The 14,759-nt window shown below is 39.9% G+C and overlaps 1 protein-coding gene across 2 annotated transcripts; it reads right to left on the bottom strand.

Annotated features, from left to right (window-relative positions):
• Positions 1 to 852: 852 nt before the first annotated feature.
• Positions 853 to 12,951, bottom strand: e2f4 (E2F transcription factor 4). Of its 2 annotated transcripts, none has more exons than XM_069686167.1 (11): positions 12,578 to 12,951; positions 10,908 to 11,017; positions 9,218 to 9,378; positions 7,770 to 7,814; positions 7,600 to 7,664; positions 7,327 to 7,515; positions 7,049 to 7,136; positions 5,590 to 5,727; positions 5,142 to 5,189; positions 4,966 to 5,010; positions 853 to 2,885 (listed from the first exon to the last, which is right to left on the bottom strand). In XM_069686167.1, exons 1-11 carry the CDS (start codon positions 12,740 to 12,742, stop codon positions 2,770 to 2,772), a joined length of 1,170 nt encoding a protein of 389 aa, XP_069542268.1. In that variant the 5' UTR covers positions 12,743 to 12,951; the 3' UTR covers positions 853 to 2,769. The 2 variants fall into 2 exon arrangements, with proteins under 2 accessions (XP_069542268.1, XP_069542269.1); XM_069686168.1 differs by having other exon boundaries at positions 5,590 to 5,724.
• Between the last annotated feature and the right edge of the window lie 1,808 nt (positions 12,952 to 14,759).

Genomic DNA, 14,759 nt, shown 5'->3' with positions numbered 1-14,759 from the left:
TAAATGCTTCCTATCATAGAAACTAACCAGCAGAGACAGCTAGCAGGAAGTGAGGGGACGAAGAGATAGGGAATGCAACTAAAATCTCCAGCTGGGAATGGATGTATTAAAAGAGATTATAATACATCCATAAGCGAGAGTCAAGCTGGGGTTATTGTAGCTACATGGTGAGCACCCCTGAGGTCACCAGGACACCCCATATATCGTCTAACCTAAAACATAAAGCACATTTTTACATATATACTGTATATCAATTGTCTGTTACACATGTAATTAATCGTAAATGATAACCTAATGAGGCTTTAAGACTTGTAACAACGTGCTCCATACAGATGGCACGGCTATATGTGGACCAATGGAGATAAAGGGATAATACACCCTAATCTCAGAATCTTATTACCCACATAATCAACATTTCTTTTTAGGAGTGTCAGCATTATCTGGTCTCGAAAAAGCTACTCAGTTTATCCAGTAATACTAATAATCTCTATCTTAACACTATTTTGTTAAAAGTACACTTAACTGATGTATTGACTAGAGACAAAATACATTTTAAAAAATGGGCTGCTGTGTACTGCTTACCTATCACAACTGTTATCACATTGTTATTCTCACACCGCGTCTTTGTCAAACTTATTTTTCCATTTCTTTTGTAACATGTAAGAGTTACTTTTCCTGCAGATTGCCTTAGCTCACATGAACAACACATCGAGGCACCGTTCAGGATTGTCCCCTTTTGAACTTACTGTAAAAGCATCATACATTGACAGGAAACTCTCTGACACATGTCAACGTCACAGCTTCTTAAACTGGAAACCACATGGGTCAGACAATACACATACAATACCAGAGTGTTTATTTTGTGTCATTTGATGCAACTACAGCTTAGCAATAGTTAAAAAACTGTCTGTAGAATGGAGTCTCACACGCCAACACAAACAGACACCCCTCATTCAACCCAGCACTGTTGAACTCCCCGGCTGCTCTATTGAAGGATTAGGCAAACTCACAACACTGTCCAAACACAACGACCGGCTACTGACCAAGGAGTGGATGAGTAGCAACATATCTGTCCACAGTGATGTAAAGTGCAACAATGAGACAGGAAAAGGTTTGGTGGATAAATTCCTTAAATGATGAAGTGTAGTAGCCCCAAATTAGTTGCAGTAATAATATATCTATCAGGTATAAAAAATAAATGCTATTCTATACAAGCGGTAAAGAGGGATATACACAGTACATACTGTACATACACACGTCATCCAGGGCAAAACGGGACATTACACAAAAAGAAGCACTGTAGAAATATGAAAAAACATCATTGTACTGACTAGTGAAAACTCATCCTGACTTATTACCCACCTGTCCCTTGCACAGAGAGAATTATTAAATTTGAAATATAGAAATTTAGATTGATAGGCAGTATTTAATTTACCGAAAACAGGAAGAAGATTAGACAGAAAGTTGAATAGGGACCTGTGCCAAATATACAAAAACAAGCAATAAAAGGAGCATGACATGGGGCCTATATTCACTGCATCAATAAAAATACATACATGTCATTTTACATACAAATGAGCCGAGTACAATGGTATTTATATTTATACATATAATATAATTCAAAGACACAGAAGTCATTTTGAAAAAGGGAGGAAGAAGTGACTCCTCTGACATTTACCAGTTAAGTTAGAGAAAAATCAAAGCCAAAACAAATCTGCAAAGTCCAAAAGTCCAGAGGCAAAATTAAACTGAAAATAAGCTTATTTTTACAATCAGACCTTTCTGTGTAGAAGCACCACAACTGAACCAGTTAAAGGACAAAGTAGGCTTTGTGTGGGGCTTAGAGGGGACACTTTATTATGATTTAACATGCATCTTGTTGACCTAAATGTGTTCATGTAAAAAGGTACAGTTGCAAAACTTCCTGCATTGGTACTAAGTTTATTGGATTCAGTAAGATCCTCTTTTTCTAACTGGCACACAGAAAGCTCAAACGCTGAAAGGTTTGATTAAAACAAACTGAACCGCTTTGTTGACTCGAAACAAAGCACCTCATACATACAGTTTGCGTCTGGTAACTTTGTTTATTTGCAGCTATTGCCCTGCATGCGGTACAAATGTAGTTCATTATTACACAATAGTTTTGTGTGCTGGTAATACAAAATATATATTCTCTATGTACATGAGGACAGTGCATATTTAAACAGCTGTGTTTGGACTCATATAAGCCATGCGTGAACAGATGGAGGCTTTGCTCGTTTAGTCTGCAATGACTCTTTACCTGACAGGAAAAGCGTTTTTTTGTTTTTTCTTGGAGAGATCTGACTCAAGTTAAGAGAGTATTCAATAGAAAACTCAGGCACACACACAGACACACAGACACACGTTAAGTGTGCCCCACACTTTCGCTCACAGGCACGCAGGAAAGCTGATACACAAACATAATGTTTTATCATACATAACCATCCAAAAATATAATAATTTGTTTATTTTCGTTGAATATTTTTCCTTGGAAAAGCGGTAAGTAAAATGTTTTGTTCTTGCGTGTATATCTTCACGAGGCTGTACATCGAGCTACCGTCTGACTGAGCTCAGCTTGAGCTCACCTTGTCAGTGCAGAGGTGTCCTGAAAAGCACTTATCAGATCATATCGGCTTTCCCGCACCTCTTCTCACCTTCACCGTCAGTGAGGGGGGACATCTTGGAGAAAACGAAGGTAGATTAGCATGTTTGGGAAACTGCTTCCCAATCTGACAACAACGTCAGGGGTCAGAGGTTGAGAATGGGGACGTCGAAGAGGTCACACAGGCCTTCTGTCTCGTCCAGGTTGTATATGTAGTCATGGTCACTGGGCGGAGGGGATAGACGGAGGAGAGGCGAGAACACTGGAGGTGAAACAGATAGAGAAACAGATGAGGCATGGAGGATGCATTAAAGGAGGCAATGAGTCAATGCCTCATATACAGTACATTCTTAAATAAGGGATCAGGCCGTCATCCGATACCATAATTTATTAGCCCAGAAAAAAATTACATTACTTAAAATCAATTATTTCCATTGCTCTAAAACAGTAGCATATACAGCAAGCTGTGCTGTGCTGCTTCTAAAGACTGCTAACGCTGACGTATTATGGCTGCAACTGGCAAATATTGTTTGACAAGAGAAAACAACAGTTGAGTGACAGCAGAGAATGTAACATTTGTCAGACCTACACTGAAGAAAGCAGTTTCATGTTAAAAATGTGTGTGTTAGATGCTCCTCATTGGGCACTGCATGCCAGGAGGGGCAGTGAGCCGAGCTGACAATAACATCAGCTTCTTTATGGGGCTCAGCTTTTTTTAAGCTAGGATTTCCTTCAGTGTGGATTGTTCACAATGTTTGTCCTGGGAGCCAAATCATCAGCAGAGGTCTCCACCTCTACAAAACACGCAAAAACTGAGAATATGGCAGATTCAAGCTAAATTGATTGTCTATCCAAAGTTTTTCAGCAGACACAAGAGAAAGAGGTGTCAATGTCTCGTATGGTACATGCCCATACCAATTGTTTTGATTCCTCAATGTATTTCTGATCTTTTTTAGTTATAACTGAAAAAGTTATACCATATGCATTCACTGTATGCTTTTTTTCATATGTTACAAGGTGTTTAACCATAGCCATTATAAACAACGATAGCAATCAAATCACATTCATACAGGGTGTGTAGTCTAGGGCAGTTATTTTTAGGCTATCCCACTGGCATTGGAATTGTGGAACCAGGAAAGTAAATAAATTGTATTAGAGCATCTCGATAAGCAGGGTTCTTACACCATTTTTAAAATTAAATTTGATGCTTTTTAAGATCTCATTTAAGACCTCAACAAATAGCTTTTAAGTCTCCAAACAGACAGAATTTCTTTGATAGAAAAGAGAATTTACAAAAGTCTAACTTTGGAAAACAAAGTTTCCTCTCTCACATTCAGAGCTCAGAATAGTACCTATTCTATCTTTTTCAAACCATTAACCAAAAAGAGAACAGTTCAAGCATATTAACCATGAAGCTTTTTTCTGACAATTTACTTTAAAGATCTGAGAGGGTGCTTTCAGTAACTGTAAATGTTTCCATGTGTACAGCAATGTCACTGCAGCAAATATTATGGGACAGCAAAACTATAAACTTGACAGGACAGAGGAAGCTATCAAGGGGGAATTCGAATTAAACTTAGCTTCTGAAATAGTTTGTTGACTTCATGGACGTGTAGCACAACACAGAAAATCAACAACATTTGATCCTGACATATCCTGTCGGCGTGTCGGGTTATTTAAATCATCATTAAGTTACACCGCTGTGCCTTGCGCGTAATTACACACGATGTGTCCCCTTGAGACACACTATTTGTTTCTGTATCTGTCTAAGTGTTTATGCTTAAAATATATTCAAATTCACATTTTAGTCATGAAAATGTAATGAATATTTTCCTCATTATGTATTTTTTCACTGACATGTCTTTCAGCATAAATTGCACCTTGCGTTGTCGTTTCCTGCTGGCGCCAACCACCTCTGATACCTCTCTTCTTCCAACCATTTTTCGCTAAACCTGCATCTCCCCATCTTAACTCAATTGTGTCTAGCCACAAATCTCGACTGACAACGAAACGATGTGACGCAGCCAAACTTCCCTGTTTGTAGCTAACCAACATAACACACACTTATAGCTTGCAGAGTGTCTGAAACATTACAATCAAACAACTTAGACTTCTTTACTCTTTGTTACAGTAATGTTAGGCCACTGGGTTACAATTTTCACATCAGCCTTAAACGCACCATCTGCAAATTTAATACCTACAGCAAATTTAAGGTAAATGTATTACTTTAATTTCCCTGATTTCAATTTAAGACTTTTGAAGGAGCCGCGGGGACCCTGTATAAGCCTTTTATTATAATTGTAACTTGCGTGTAGATCCATGTGTCTTTGTACTTAACTCACCTTCTGATGACATCAAGTCCTCCAACAGGTCTCCACTCATGATCTCTGACAGAGATGAAGAAAAGTGAGGGATGTTTTAAGACTTCCAGTCTATAGGAAACTGAGAGTGCTGTTTACAGCTAACCCCAGCATAATGAATAAACATGTTTTATGTGTTATACTCCAGAGAAACTTACCTTTTGTTGGATCAAACATGTCAGAGAGCTCTTTGGGAAAGTCCAGCACTAGAGGGAAACAACAGCATCGTTTCAGCCATACAGTCATTACATTACATGTGTATGATATGACTATTCACAGTTTCCTCATATAATGTATCCTACTCCTGCCTGGAAAGAGGAAGGTTAAAAAAAAAAAGATGCATAATTACCATTATTTCTGTAAAATTAAATGTTGAAATTTAACATCCAATGAATCATATACATCCCTATATTTTGAAAAAGAAATGACCAAAACATGCCAAAATCACAATACATCAAAGCGACAATGAACGTTACAGTGAAATATTATTCATAATCATCCAATCTGAACATTTTCATCTTTAAACGCTGCATGTCAGAGAGAAAAAGAGATGTTCAAAAGCAACATGAGAAAAAGAGATGTTCAAAAGCAACATGAAAAACTCACATTCAGAGGGATCCGATTTAATTGGTTCAAATACTGCAGAGGCCACAGATCCGTCCAACGAGGCAGAGGACTGTAGTTGCTGGGTAACTGCTGTGGATGTATCTGTTGTTGGGGTGAGTGGCGTGGTGCTCGTCACTTCTGTGAAATAAAGTAATGTTGGTATTTCTTAAATTACAGTACATCAAAAATCAAACATGTAAAAAGCATGTCGGGGCACTGGTTTGGCTCAGTTGGCAGAGCTGGCGCCCCATATACAGAGGCTACAGTCCTCGTCGCACTGATCACAGGCTCGACTCCCGTTCTGCCGATCCTTTGGTGCATGTCATCCACCACTCTCTCCTCCCAACATTTCTTGTCTATCTTCAGCTGTCCTATTAATTAAAGGCAAAAGCCCAAAAAATAATCTTAAAAAATAAAAGGCATGTTGATAAAAAGCAAAAGATTATATTTTTGTTAATGATGTAAAGTAATCCAATGTAATGTGTCAAGTGCCACGTTTTGGCTCATGGTGGACTGTGGCTGAACTATTTATCGTTTAACATTCACAACTGCGATGTGTACATGTGCAAAAGTCACATGGCAGGATGTGCGATAGTGAAGCAACAGGTCAAGCTGCTACTTATTCGTTCCTTGGTGCAAACGAAAACTTGCCAGTTTCTTGTTTCTACGACTTGTCCACGGGAAAAGTCCGTCTGATATCACATTAGTGCAGCTCCTCAACAGAACCCAGAGTAAACTGACCGCTGCGCTGCAGAGTCTGTGTGTGACCTGCCTAAAAACATGCAGGTCACTCTTCTGCCGTCACAGATCTTGTAGGCGGGATGATCGAGGCTTTCAGTTACGTGAGTTGGATTATTAGTGTGTCTATTCCTGTTATCAGTGGCTCCTCGCCCTGGTGCTGGTTAACGCTGTGGCCACATAAACAGGCTGTTAACGAAGCGGAGGTGCCGCAGAGTGTTTACTCTTAGCAGCTAAACAGGAAGTGATGTTGTGTGTCCTGACAGGAAGTAGAAGACAGTGAGCTTTCGATTCTAAAACTTACTGTCACCAGGCTGGTCACACTGATTAAACATACATTTAAACATAATTAGAAATGGTATGATGACATACCGTATAAGCATCGCAACTGCAGCCCACAAGTTTATATGTATTTATTTTATTAAAAAACGTATCGCTCCACCTGAACTCTCTCTACTTTTTCATGCGGTTGTTGGAGGTCTAAACAAGTGTGCAAAGTAGGAAGGGGGGTTGTTGTGTTCGAAGAAAAATTACTTAAAAGTCCAAAATTATAGTATAATTGTTAACTGTAGTAATTGTTAATTAGAGTATAATTGTTAACTGTATAGATGTAATTTTTGTATTGCAATAAATATCGCAGAACAAGTTATCACATTGTCAATGTTTTTTTTTAAACCGTGCAGCCCTATGGTGGACCTATTTGTGCGGTGTCTGGCCCTACCTGTCAATGAGGCTGTCTGGTTGGCTGCTGTAGCTGTCGTTGTGGCAGGACCAGGTTTTGTAGAACCTGCTGGAGCTGCTTTGGGGACCTGAAGAGTGAAAAGATGAGGAGCAAGAAAAAGAGGACCAGAATCATATTATTACTTAATAAAAAAACATTTTGCATATGCAAAAAGAATTTAGTGTTTTGAATCAGTTTTTCCCAAATCCAGTCTCTTCCAGTAAACAAATCAAAACATTAACGGATGTTGCACAGAAAAAGCTGCTATCTGTGTGGACCTGGGGGGCAGCAGTCAGCTGCTGAGAGGTAGGCGTCGGTGCTGGGAGGCTTTGAAGGACGTCATCTGGAGGAGGGACGGGCAAAACCACAGGAGAGGCACTGGACGGGTCCTTATTAACGAGCAAAACCTCGATGGGACCAGATGAACTCTTGAGACGGATCTGGTATTTCCTCTGTCCGTTGAGGATCTGAATGAGAACACAAACATCCAGTCTCAGACATGAAACATGCAGAACAAAAGTAGAATACAAATCGCACCACCCATCACTTACAGATTCTGGTAAGGGGACCTCTAGTTGTGTGCCAATGGGAGCACGGATTGCTAGGAGTGTGTCACCTGAGGAAGAACGACAGATGGGTAATGAGTGATGGAAGCTGTGTTTGAACCTGTTAATGAGTCACAGAGAAGGAGAAATAAAGATAGAGCAGCTGGAACATTTACCTTTGAAAGCTCCACAGAGGTCTTCATGTTTTACATACGCCACAGTACAATGTGTTAAGGGTCTAATTTCAATAAAATGATGAGATCACAATTACATGAGAAAACATCTCAACAATGCACTATTGCACAACTGATAAAAGCCATTATTAACCAATGACGTGACGGTGTACTAAATACTTACACCTAATGATAGGGTGCTCCAGACATGTACTATTGCATGAAATGGACACTTGAAAGTTTGAAAATATAATGAATCAAGATTAAAAAATGTGGGATCCTACAAAACCAATAATAAAACTTAAAAGTAAATTTCATTCGGGCCCCCCTGCCTGTTAAATCGCCTAATGACGACATCATCAGGGTTATTTTCTCTGACTCATTTCAGCGCAAAGAAGGCCTTCCACAAGTGGTTTTACAGGCTGAGAGATACAGTGATCCGTGATATGTAAAATCGGTGCTGTGTGGGACGCTGGTTTAGCTCAGTGGTTAAAAGCGCCCGTACCTCTGCCCTTTGCTGCATTTAGGACCTATCAAATAAAAAGGCATAAAGGCCAATTATCATACAAAAAATAAATAAATAAATCTGTGAAGTGTCTCTTTAAGTGACCAGGACAGAGAGCATTAATATGAGCTGTGTTGCTGACAGAGCTGGCAGAGTATGCGGGGATGTGTGCCCAGGATTATCCCCTATGAGATGCCAGATGGTGGTGAGATTGGATATGTTTCACTGCTCTGTCATTGTGTCTACAGCTGATCTGTGCCACTCAGTGCCACATGCACATATAGCACCTACTTCTAACCAACTGTTGTTATGTCCAAGTAATTCATCCTGGTTGGTTAGCTAATGGTTGCAAAATCTTTTCACGCAATTTGACACCGTTGTCATTGCTTTTTAGGAGCACTTCTAACTCAAGGTGTCTGCTAGAGAGGAGACTCCCTGGTTGCCCTGACAGTAGCAACCTACAGATCATAGTCAGCAATTTAGCACTGCTCAAAGCAACAATAATGCACCTGCAGATATACTTTATACTTTAAATGAACAGGTGAACGTTACAGAATTATAATTGACTGAACGGTCTTTAGCACTGCTGAGACAGCTCTACGGAGAGAAAAAAAAAAAAAAAGAATATAAAAGGAAAGCATGAATCACGGGACATAAAGGGAAACCCCACCATTTTTTCAGACTCAGGAGTACTACTCAAGTTGTTTATTACTAATAGATGAATTCTCAGGCTCTGGTGAAGTTTTATGATGGCTTAAAAAATTGCCCAACAATGCCGCAAATGTTACTTTGGCAGGGTTTGTCAATGACACAAATCTTCAACAGAATATGAACATGGCTGATGAAACTGCACTTACACTTAACAACGACCATGATGGAATATGTCAACGAAAACTATTTCTAGCTAAAACATATAAATAAAACACACTGTGCAGTGAAGGATATGGGCTGTTGTTGGAGTCGTCTGTGACGTTCTTGATGCTCTGCTGGACCCAGACTTTCTGCTGGTCCAGCTCGTGTTCCCTGAGAGCTAGGTCATCCAGCTCAGCCTTCAGATCAATTAGCTTATCAGCTATCTCTCTGGTGTTACAGCCTGGACCTACACCCCTGAAACACAAAGAGGGATACATGGTCACGTAGAGACAGGACAGGAAACATTTTAATGACAGACATTGTCATTACCAGAAAGCTTGGAATAATGCTCTCTTATTTTGTTACATTGAATAATGAAGTGGGTCAAGGAGCTCTACAACTAAATTTATGGTAAAGCAAAAATGAACGGCATTAAGCAACATTGTGTGAGCAGCACTTGACACACCTTCCCAAAAACCATCAAACATATTTGGTCCGCTAAACTTTTCACATCACACATTTTGACCCATCACAGTCGCGCCTTACTAGGACTCTTGAATAGAACAGAGCGACCTTTAATGTTATTAGTAACACCTGTGCCTTTTCCTGCTATCAGAAGTTGAAACGTCTACAGCTAAAATAAGCCTCCAAATAAAATAGCTAACGGATATGACACAGTTCTTTTGATGTGGATGCAAACACCTGCAAGTTGGAGCTAGTAATTTACCTTCAAAGTTGTTAGTTCAAATGAAATTTGACAGAGCTGGGACAGCACAGTGAAGTGTTAAAGTCCTAACAGTTGCACCCTCCAATGTAAATGTAAAACCATCTACACATTTTCACGACTTAATAGCTACAGTTCTCCAGGAGGGTGTAGCTGTACATCCGCTGTAGTCAGGTGTTCTTTTTTTGATAAAGCATCATTATGAAATGACTGTAACAACTAATGGTTGAATGTTAAATAAGTAGAGGTAGGTTAATAATACAACACATGTTGTCTATAATTAAATGTGCACATTTTGCAAATTGAGAATCTAAATTTGTTTCTTATGGCTTCACACTTCACTGCTCAACAGTCGCTACTCTAATGATATGACTCTGTTGGACGGCTGTGGCTCAGCGGTAGAGCCGGTCGTCTTTCAATCGGAAGGTTGGAGGTTCGATCCCTCAGGCTACATGTCGAAGTGTCCTTGGGCAAGACACTGAACCCCAAATTGCTCGCGGTGGCATAGCCAACGGGTATGAATGTAATAACTGATTGACAGTGGGGCACTTTACGTAGCAGCCTCTGCCATCAGTGTGTGAATGGGTGAATGTGATATGTAGTGTAAAAGCAGCTTTGAGTGGTCGCAAAGACTAGAAAAGCGCTATATAAGTACAGTCCATTTACTCAGTTAAACAGTCAAAGTCAAGAATGTGTTAGTCACACCAATTAATGATGTGATTGTAACATTTAGTGCTTTGATTCTCAGATGAAGCCTTTTCTATAAACCTCCGATGTGTACGTATTACATGAACAAGTAGAAGTGGTGGGGGATTGATGCAAGTGCTTGCAAGACACATATTTTGTAGGATGGGTTTAGACAATTCAGCCCTTTTATTAGTTTTGTGTGATGAACGTCATGTCAGACCAGAAGAAACCCCAAAATTTGAATGTTATAAGCCTGTGACATGCAATATGTTTGAGTAATTATGAAATTAACAAATACAATGAAATCAACATTTCTCCCTTTTCATTTAGGCAAATTGCAAAGAATCATTTTAAACAGAAAATTTGGACTTACTTCCATTGGATGCTGTTCTTGGATTTCTTCTCTATCAGTCCAATTCCCTCCAACACATTAGTGATATCGTAGATCCGTCGTTTCTGCCGCACTGCCAAGGTGTCTGCCGCCTGAACGACAGGACAAAAGCAATGAAAACACAATGGAGATTACTGGCATCTCGTTAAAAATGCTCACAGCTAAAAACACACACAGGACAGGCTGTATCTGTGACAACAGGTTCAATGCCCTGCAACCAAAAACCATTAAATTTCACCACCCAGTACAGGGCACCAGAGTGACATTCAAACTTCCTTCTCAGTCCAGCCTCTTAGTGTTTAACAAACTGATGATAACCATATGGCTGGTGCTGATAAGAATAGATTTGGCACGAGGGCCTGTGGGCGCAATAGAGGCCTTCTAGATGACAGCTATTAAACGATATGCCTTTTTTTAAGTTCACATAAAATTTAATTATTCACCCATGTAAAAACAATTGAGATTGCAAGTATGAGTTAAGAGAGTTAAGAGACAGGCCACTAATATTTTTTTTTCTGTAAGGACCCATGCTTCTTGGAGGAGAGAGAGAACCATTGCTCAATGTGAACTGGTTTCATTACCAAAAACTGTAGTGTGTTTAGGGACAGGTGGGAAATAGAATAGGCATGACTGTTGAGAACGTTTTTATAGGTTGTCCATAAAGCAAAAGTGTCAATATGAGTGTCAGAGGGTGTAAAGCCACTCTCTGTAAAGTCATCGAGGTCACTGGGAAAGAGAAACGGTTTTATTATACAATGTAATGCATGGCTGGTCAAGCTGCCATCTGGTTCACTGGTCTTGGTTGAGACAAACAAGCATGGCAGCATTTGTTAAAGTGTTTCTATTTATATTCCCATTTCATAAGCATAAATCAACATGTTTTAATAAGTACTGGCGGCAAATCATAAACATTTTTTTCTGTATTTGAATTAGGGGGCATATGAAGAGTTAGTGGTACTGGCTGAAAAGTGTGCATATATCATTTTGTTCCCAGTCTTTATTTTATCAAAGTAAACGCCAACTAGTTCTTAAAGTAAATTGAGTAACTTTTACAATAACAGGCTACTCAGCAAGCATGATCGTAGTTTTGTGGGAGTGTTACTGCAATAACTTTGCTTAATAAGAGATTGATGGCCAAGACCGTGGTGCAGAACACAGCTAACTGAGGTTAATACACATGTAATTGCAAGCTCCAATCGTTAAAATGATACGTCTTTTGAGAAACTATTGGAATGGAACTGAGTGAATGCATGTCGTTAAGTAACAAAGACTATCAATCAGAAATAATTGTTCATGTGTGAAGATGCAGAAACGTTAGCTCTGATGGGAACGACAAAAGATGACCCACTTTTTTAACTTGGAATCTGCAGGGGGCAGAGTCTGAAAAGTTGACCAGTGCTCCCAAAAATCAGCTTGTAACCCAACTTTACCCGCCTTAAAATAACGCTTAGAATATGACATGGCATTTAAGCGGAGGTTTGTGAGTACGAGGAGTGTATAAAAACTACAAAGAGGTAGCACTCATTCAAATTAGCCTGTCACTCGGCTAAGCTAGGCTAACAGGCTAGCTAAAATGCATTCAACCTAACGACAGCAGGCAGGCTCAAAATGACATGTGCTAGCTAACAACAAAGACTGGGCTGCATGCTCACCGCTTTCAGATCCAGCACTCCGTCTTTTGCCTCTTGTAATAAAGTCACAAACTTGGTTGTGAGCAGTCCCAGACTCTTTTCGTGCCTGCTGGGAGTCTGTGGCTGCAGCGAGTCCCCCACAGCTCCCAGTTCCCCTCTATTACTGGCCGTCTCTAGCTCCATCATCACTCGGGACCAGCTCCGTACTTCCCCCTGCCTCCCCGACCAAACCCAGCCAGCGAGCCCAGGAAAGCACTCCCTACCACCACAGCCAGATATACAAAAAGCCGGGGAAGTGTGTTGAAGGTAACCGATGTTTAAAGAGTTAGTCCGACCTGGTTTGCTCAAATCTATTTCACTAAATCGAGCTGAACAGGCTGAGTAAGATAATTCAATGAGCGAGCACTCGGTGGAGAGAGCCGTTGGCCACGCGAGGTATGACGGGACGATTCAATTGTGAGGGAGCGTCATAAAATGCTCACGCCGATTCAAACGCGTGTTATAAATCAAGGGCGTCTTTATGAAATTTGTGAAGTTAACGAATACTTTTTATTCCACGTATTAATTTATCGTGTACGAATGTTATTTGAAAAATATTTTTTATTTTTTTAGGCCATAGAATCAAGTTTTTTCGGATGCATTTGTGAGTGCCATTTTTACACGTTCCCTTACCTACTCAAACTTGAAGAAAACACACGCACGCGTTTAAGAAAGTGCACACATCCATGCACACCACACACGCGCCCAAACACTGTCAAGAATATTCCCTGGAAAAATCCACGTAGAAGACCATTTAAAACTCCTATCAGTACATTTGAGTTTTTGCATTACTTTTCACAAAATTTTGCATGCATTCATTTGTATAGGCCTATATTCTATCATTTTATTATTGTTTACCTAGGCAGCCATACGCTAAAGACTAATTTGTGGTTGAAAGCCTCGTAAAAAGGACATAAACAAGAGTAGTCGATTTAAATATGATATCATGATTGACAAACAAAAGAATGATATAAAATACCATCAAAGTACATATAAAGTTAACATTTCAGTAATATTATTTTAATCTAAAATTTCAATATAAATATTTAAAAAAAAGTTCACCACGTGTTAGAACCAATGCTACCCTCTAGTCACTTAATAGGAACCATTAAAAGGAGCCTGACTTAGTTTACCTTTAGTAGTGTAATCTTCACGATTCATGACTGACATAGATCTGACCTGATATTTATAAATTACTTTTAAAGGTGATGCTTTATAATCTTGAGTTGGAGTAATCTTCAACCTCTAAAGCATAATTATTAAACCAAAACAAATGTATTGTATGTGTAAACCTACTTGGCAATAAACCCTGGTTCTGATTCTGATTCTGATGAAACTAGTATGAGTATAGAGTAGAGTATGGGAAACACTATCGTTATAAAATATAAAATGTGAATGCTAATATAAGACTTTCAAGTGCAGCTGGAGAAGATGCTCTCTGCTCAGAGAGAAGAAGAGCATCTGAGCTGAGAAAGGTCAGGGCAAGCCTGAAGAAGGCTCACATCGATCTGGAGCTGCAGCTCTCCAAAAATGAAGACCTTCAGGTGCAGCTGAAGAAGATGAAGGAACAGAGTGAGGCTCATCAGAACAACATGGAGGCAATGAAGATAGATGTCTTCCTCGTCAAACAGCTGAGAGTGATGGCCGAGAACGACGTCGAAAGGATGGATCCTTCCAGCTGTCCCATGATGCTGAGCTGGAGGAATGCAGAGCAGAGAACAAGATCCTCTCATCAGCACTGAAAGAGGCAAAGGATCTGCTTAAGACTCAGCAGCAGGAGAAAAGCTCCCTCCAAGAGGAGATGGAGAAAAGAGGAGCCCCCTGTCTCACTAAACTGGACCAGAAACATAAAAATAAGAAGCTCACGTCCGCTCTGAAGGAGGCTGAGAAGGAGCTGGAGAGACAAAGCTAGTGGAAGGAGGAGAAGTCAACCCTCCTTCAGATCACAGAAGGCCTCAAGCAGACTCTGCAGGAAAAGGAGCAGCAGTGGAAGAAGAAGGAGAGCTCCATGAAGTCCCCGCTGACAGACCTGCAGGGACAGGAAAGTGAGGAGAAGATGAAACAAACCTTCTTCTCATACCTCGACCTCTTTTAAAGAGACTGTGGGCTGCTGCTGACGGGCTCAAATAAATAATGCGCATAAAATATTTTATATGTTTAATTT

The sequence above is a fragment of the Semicossyphus pulcher genome, unplaced genomic scaffold, assembly GCF_022749685.1.
Source record: "Semicossyphus pulcher isolate SPU_LCO1_2020_fin unplaced genomic scaffold, fSemPul1.0.p SCAF_8, whole genome shotgun sequence".
Lineage (NCBI taxonomy): Eukaryota > Metazoa > Chordata > Actinopteri > Labriformes > Labridae > Semicossyphus > Semicossyphus pulcher.
This window is presented reverse-complemented; position numbering and strand designations above follow the sequence as displayed.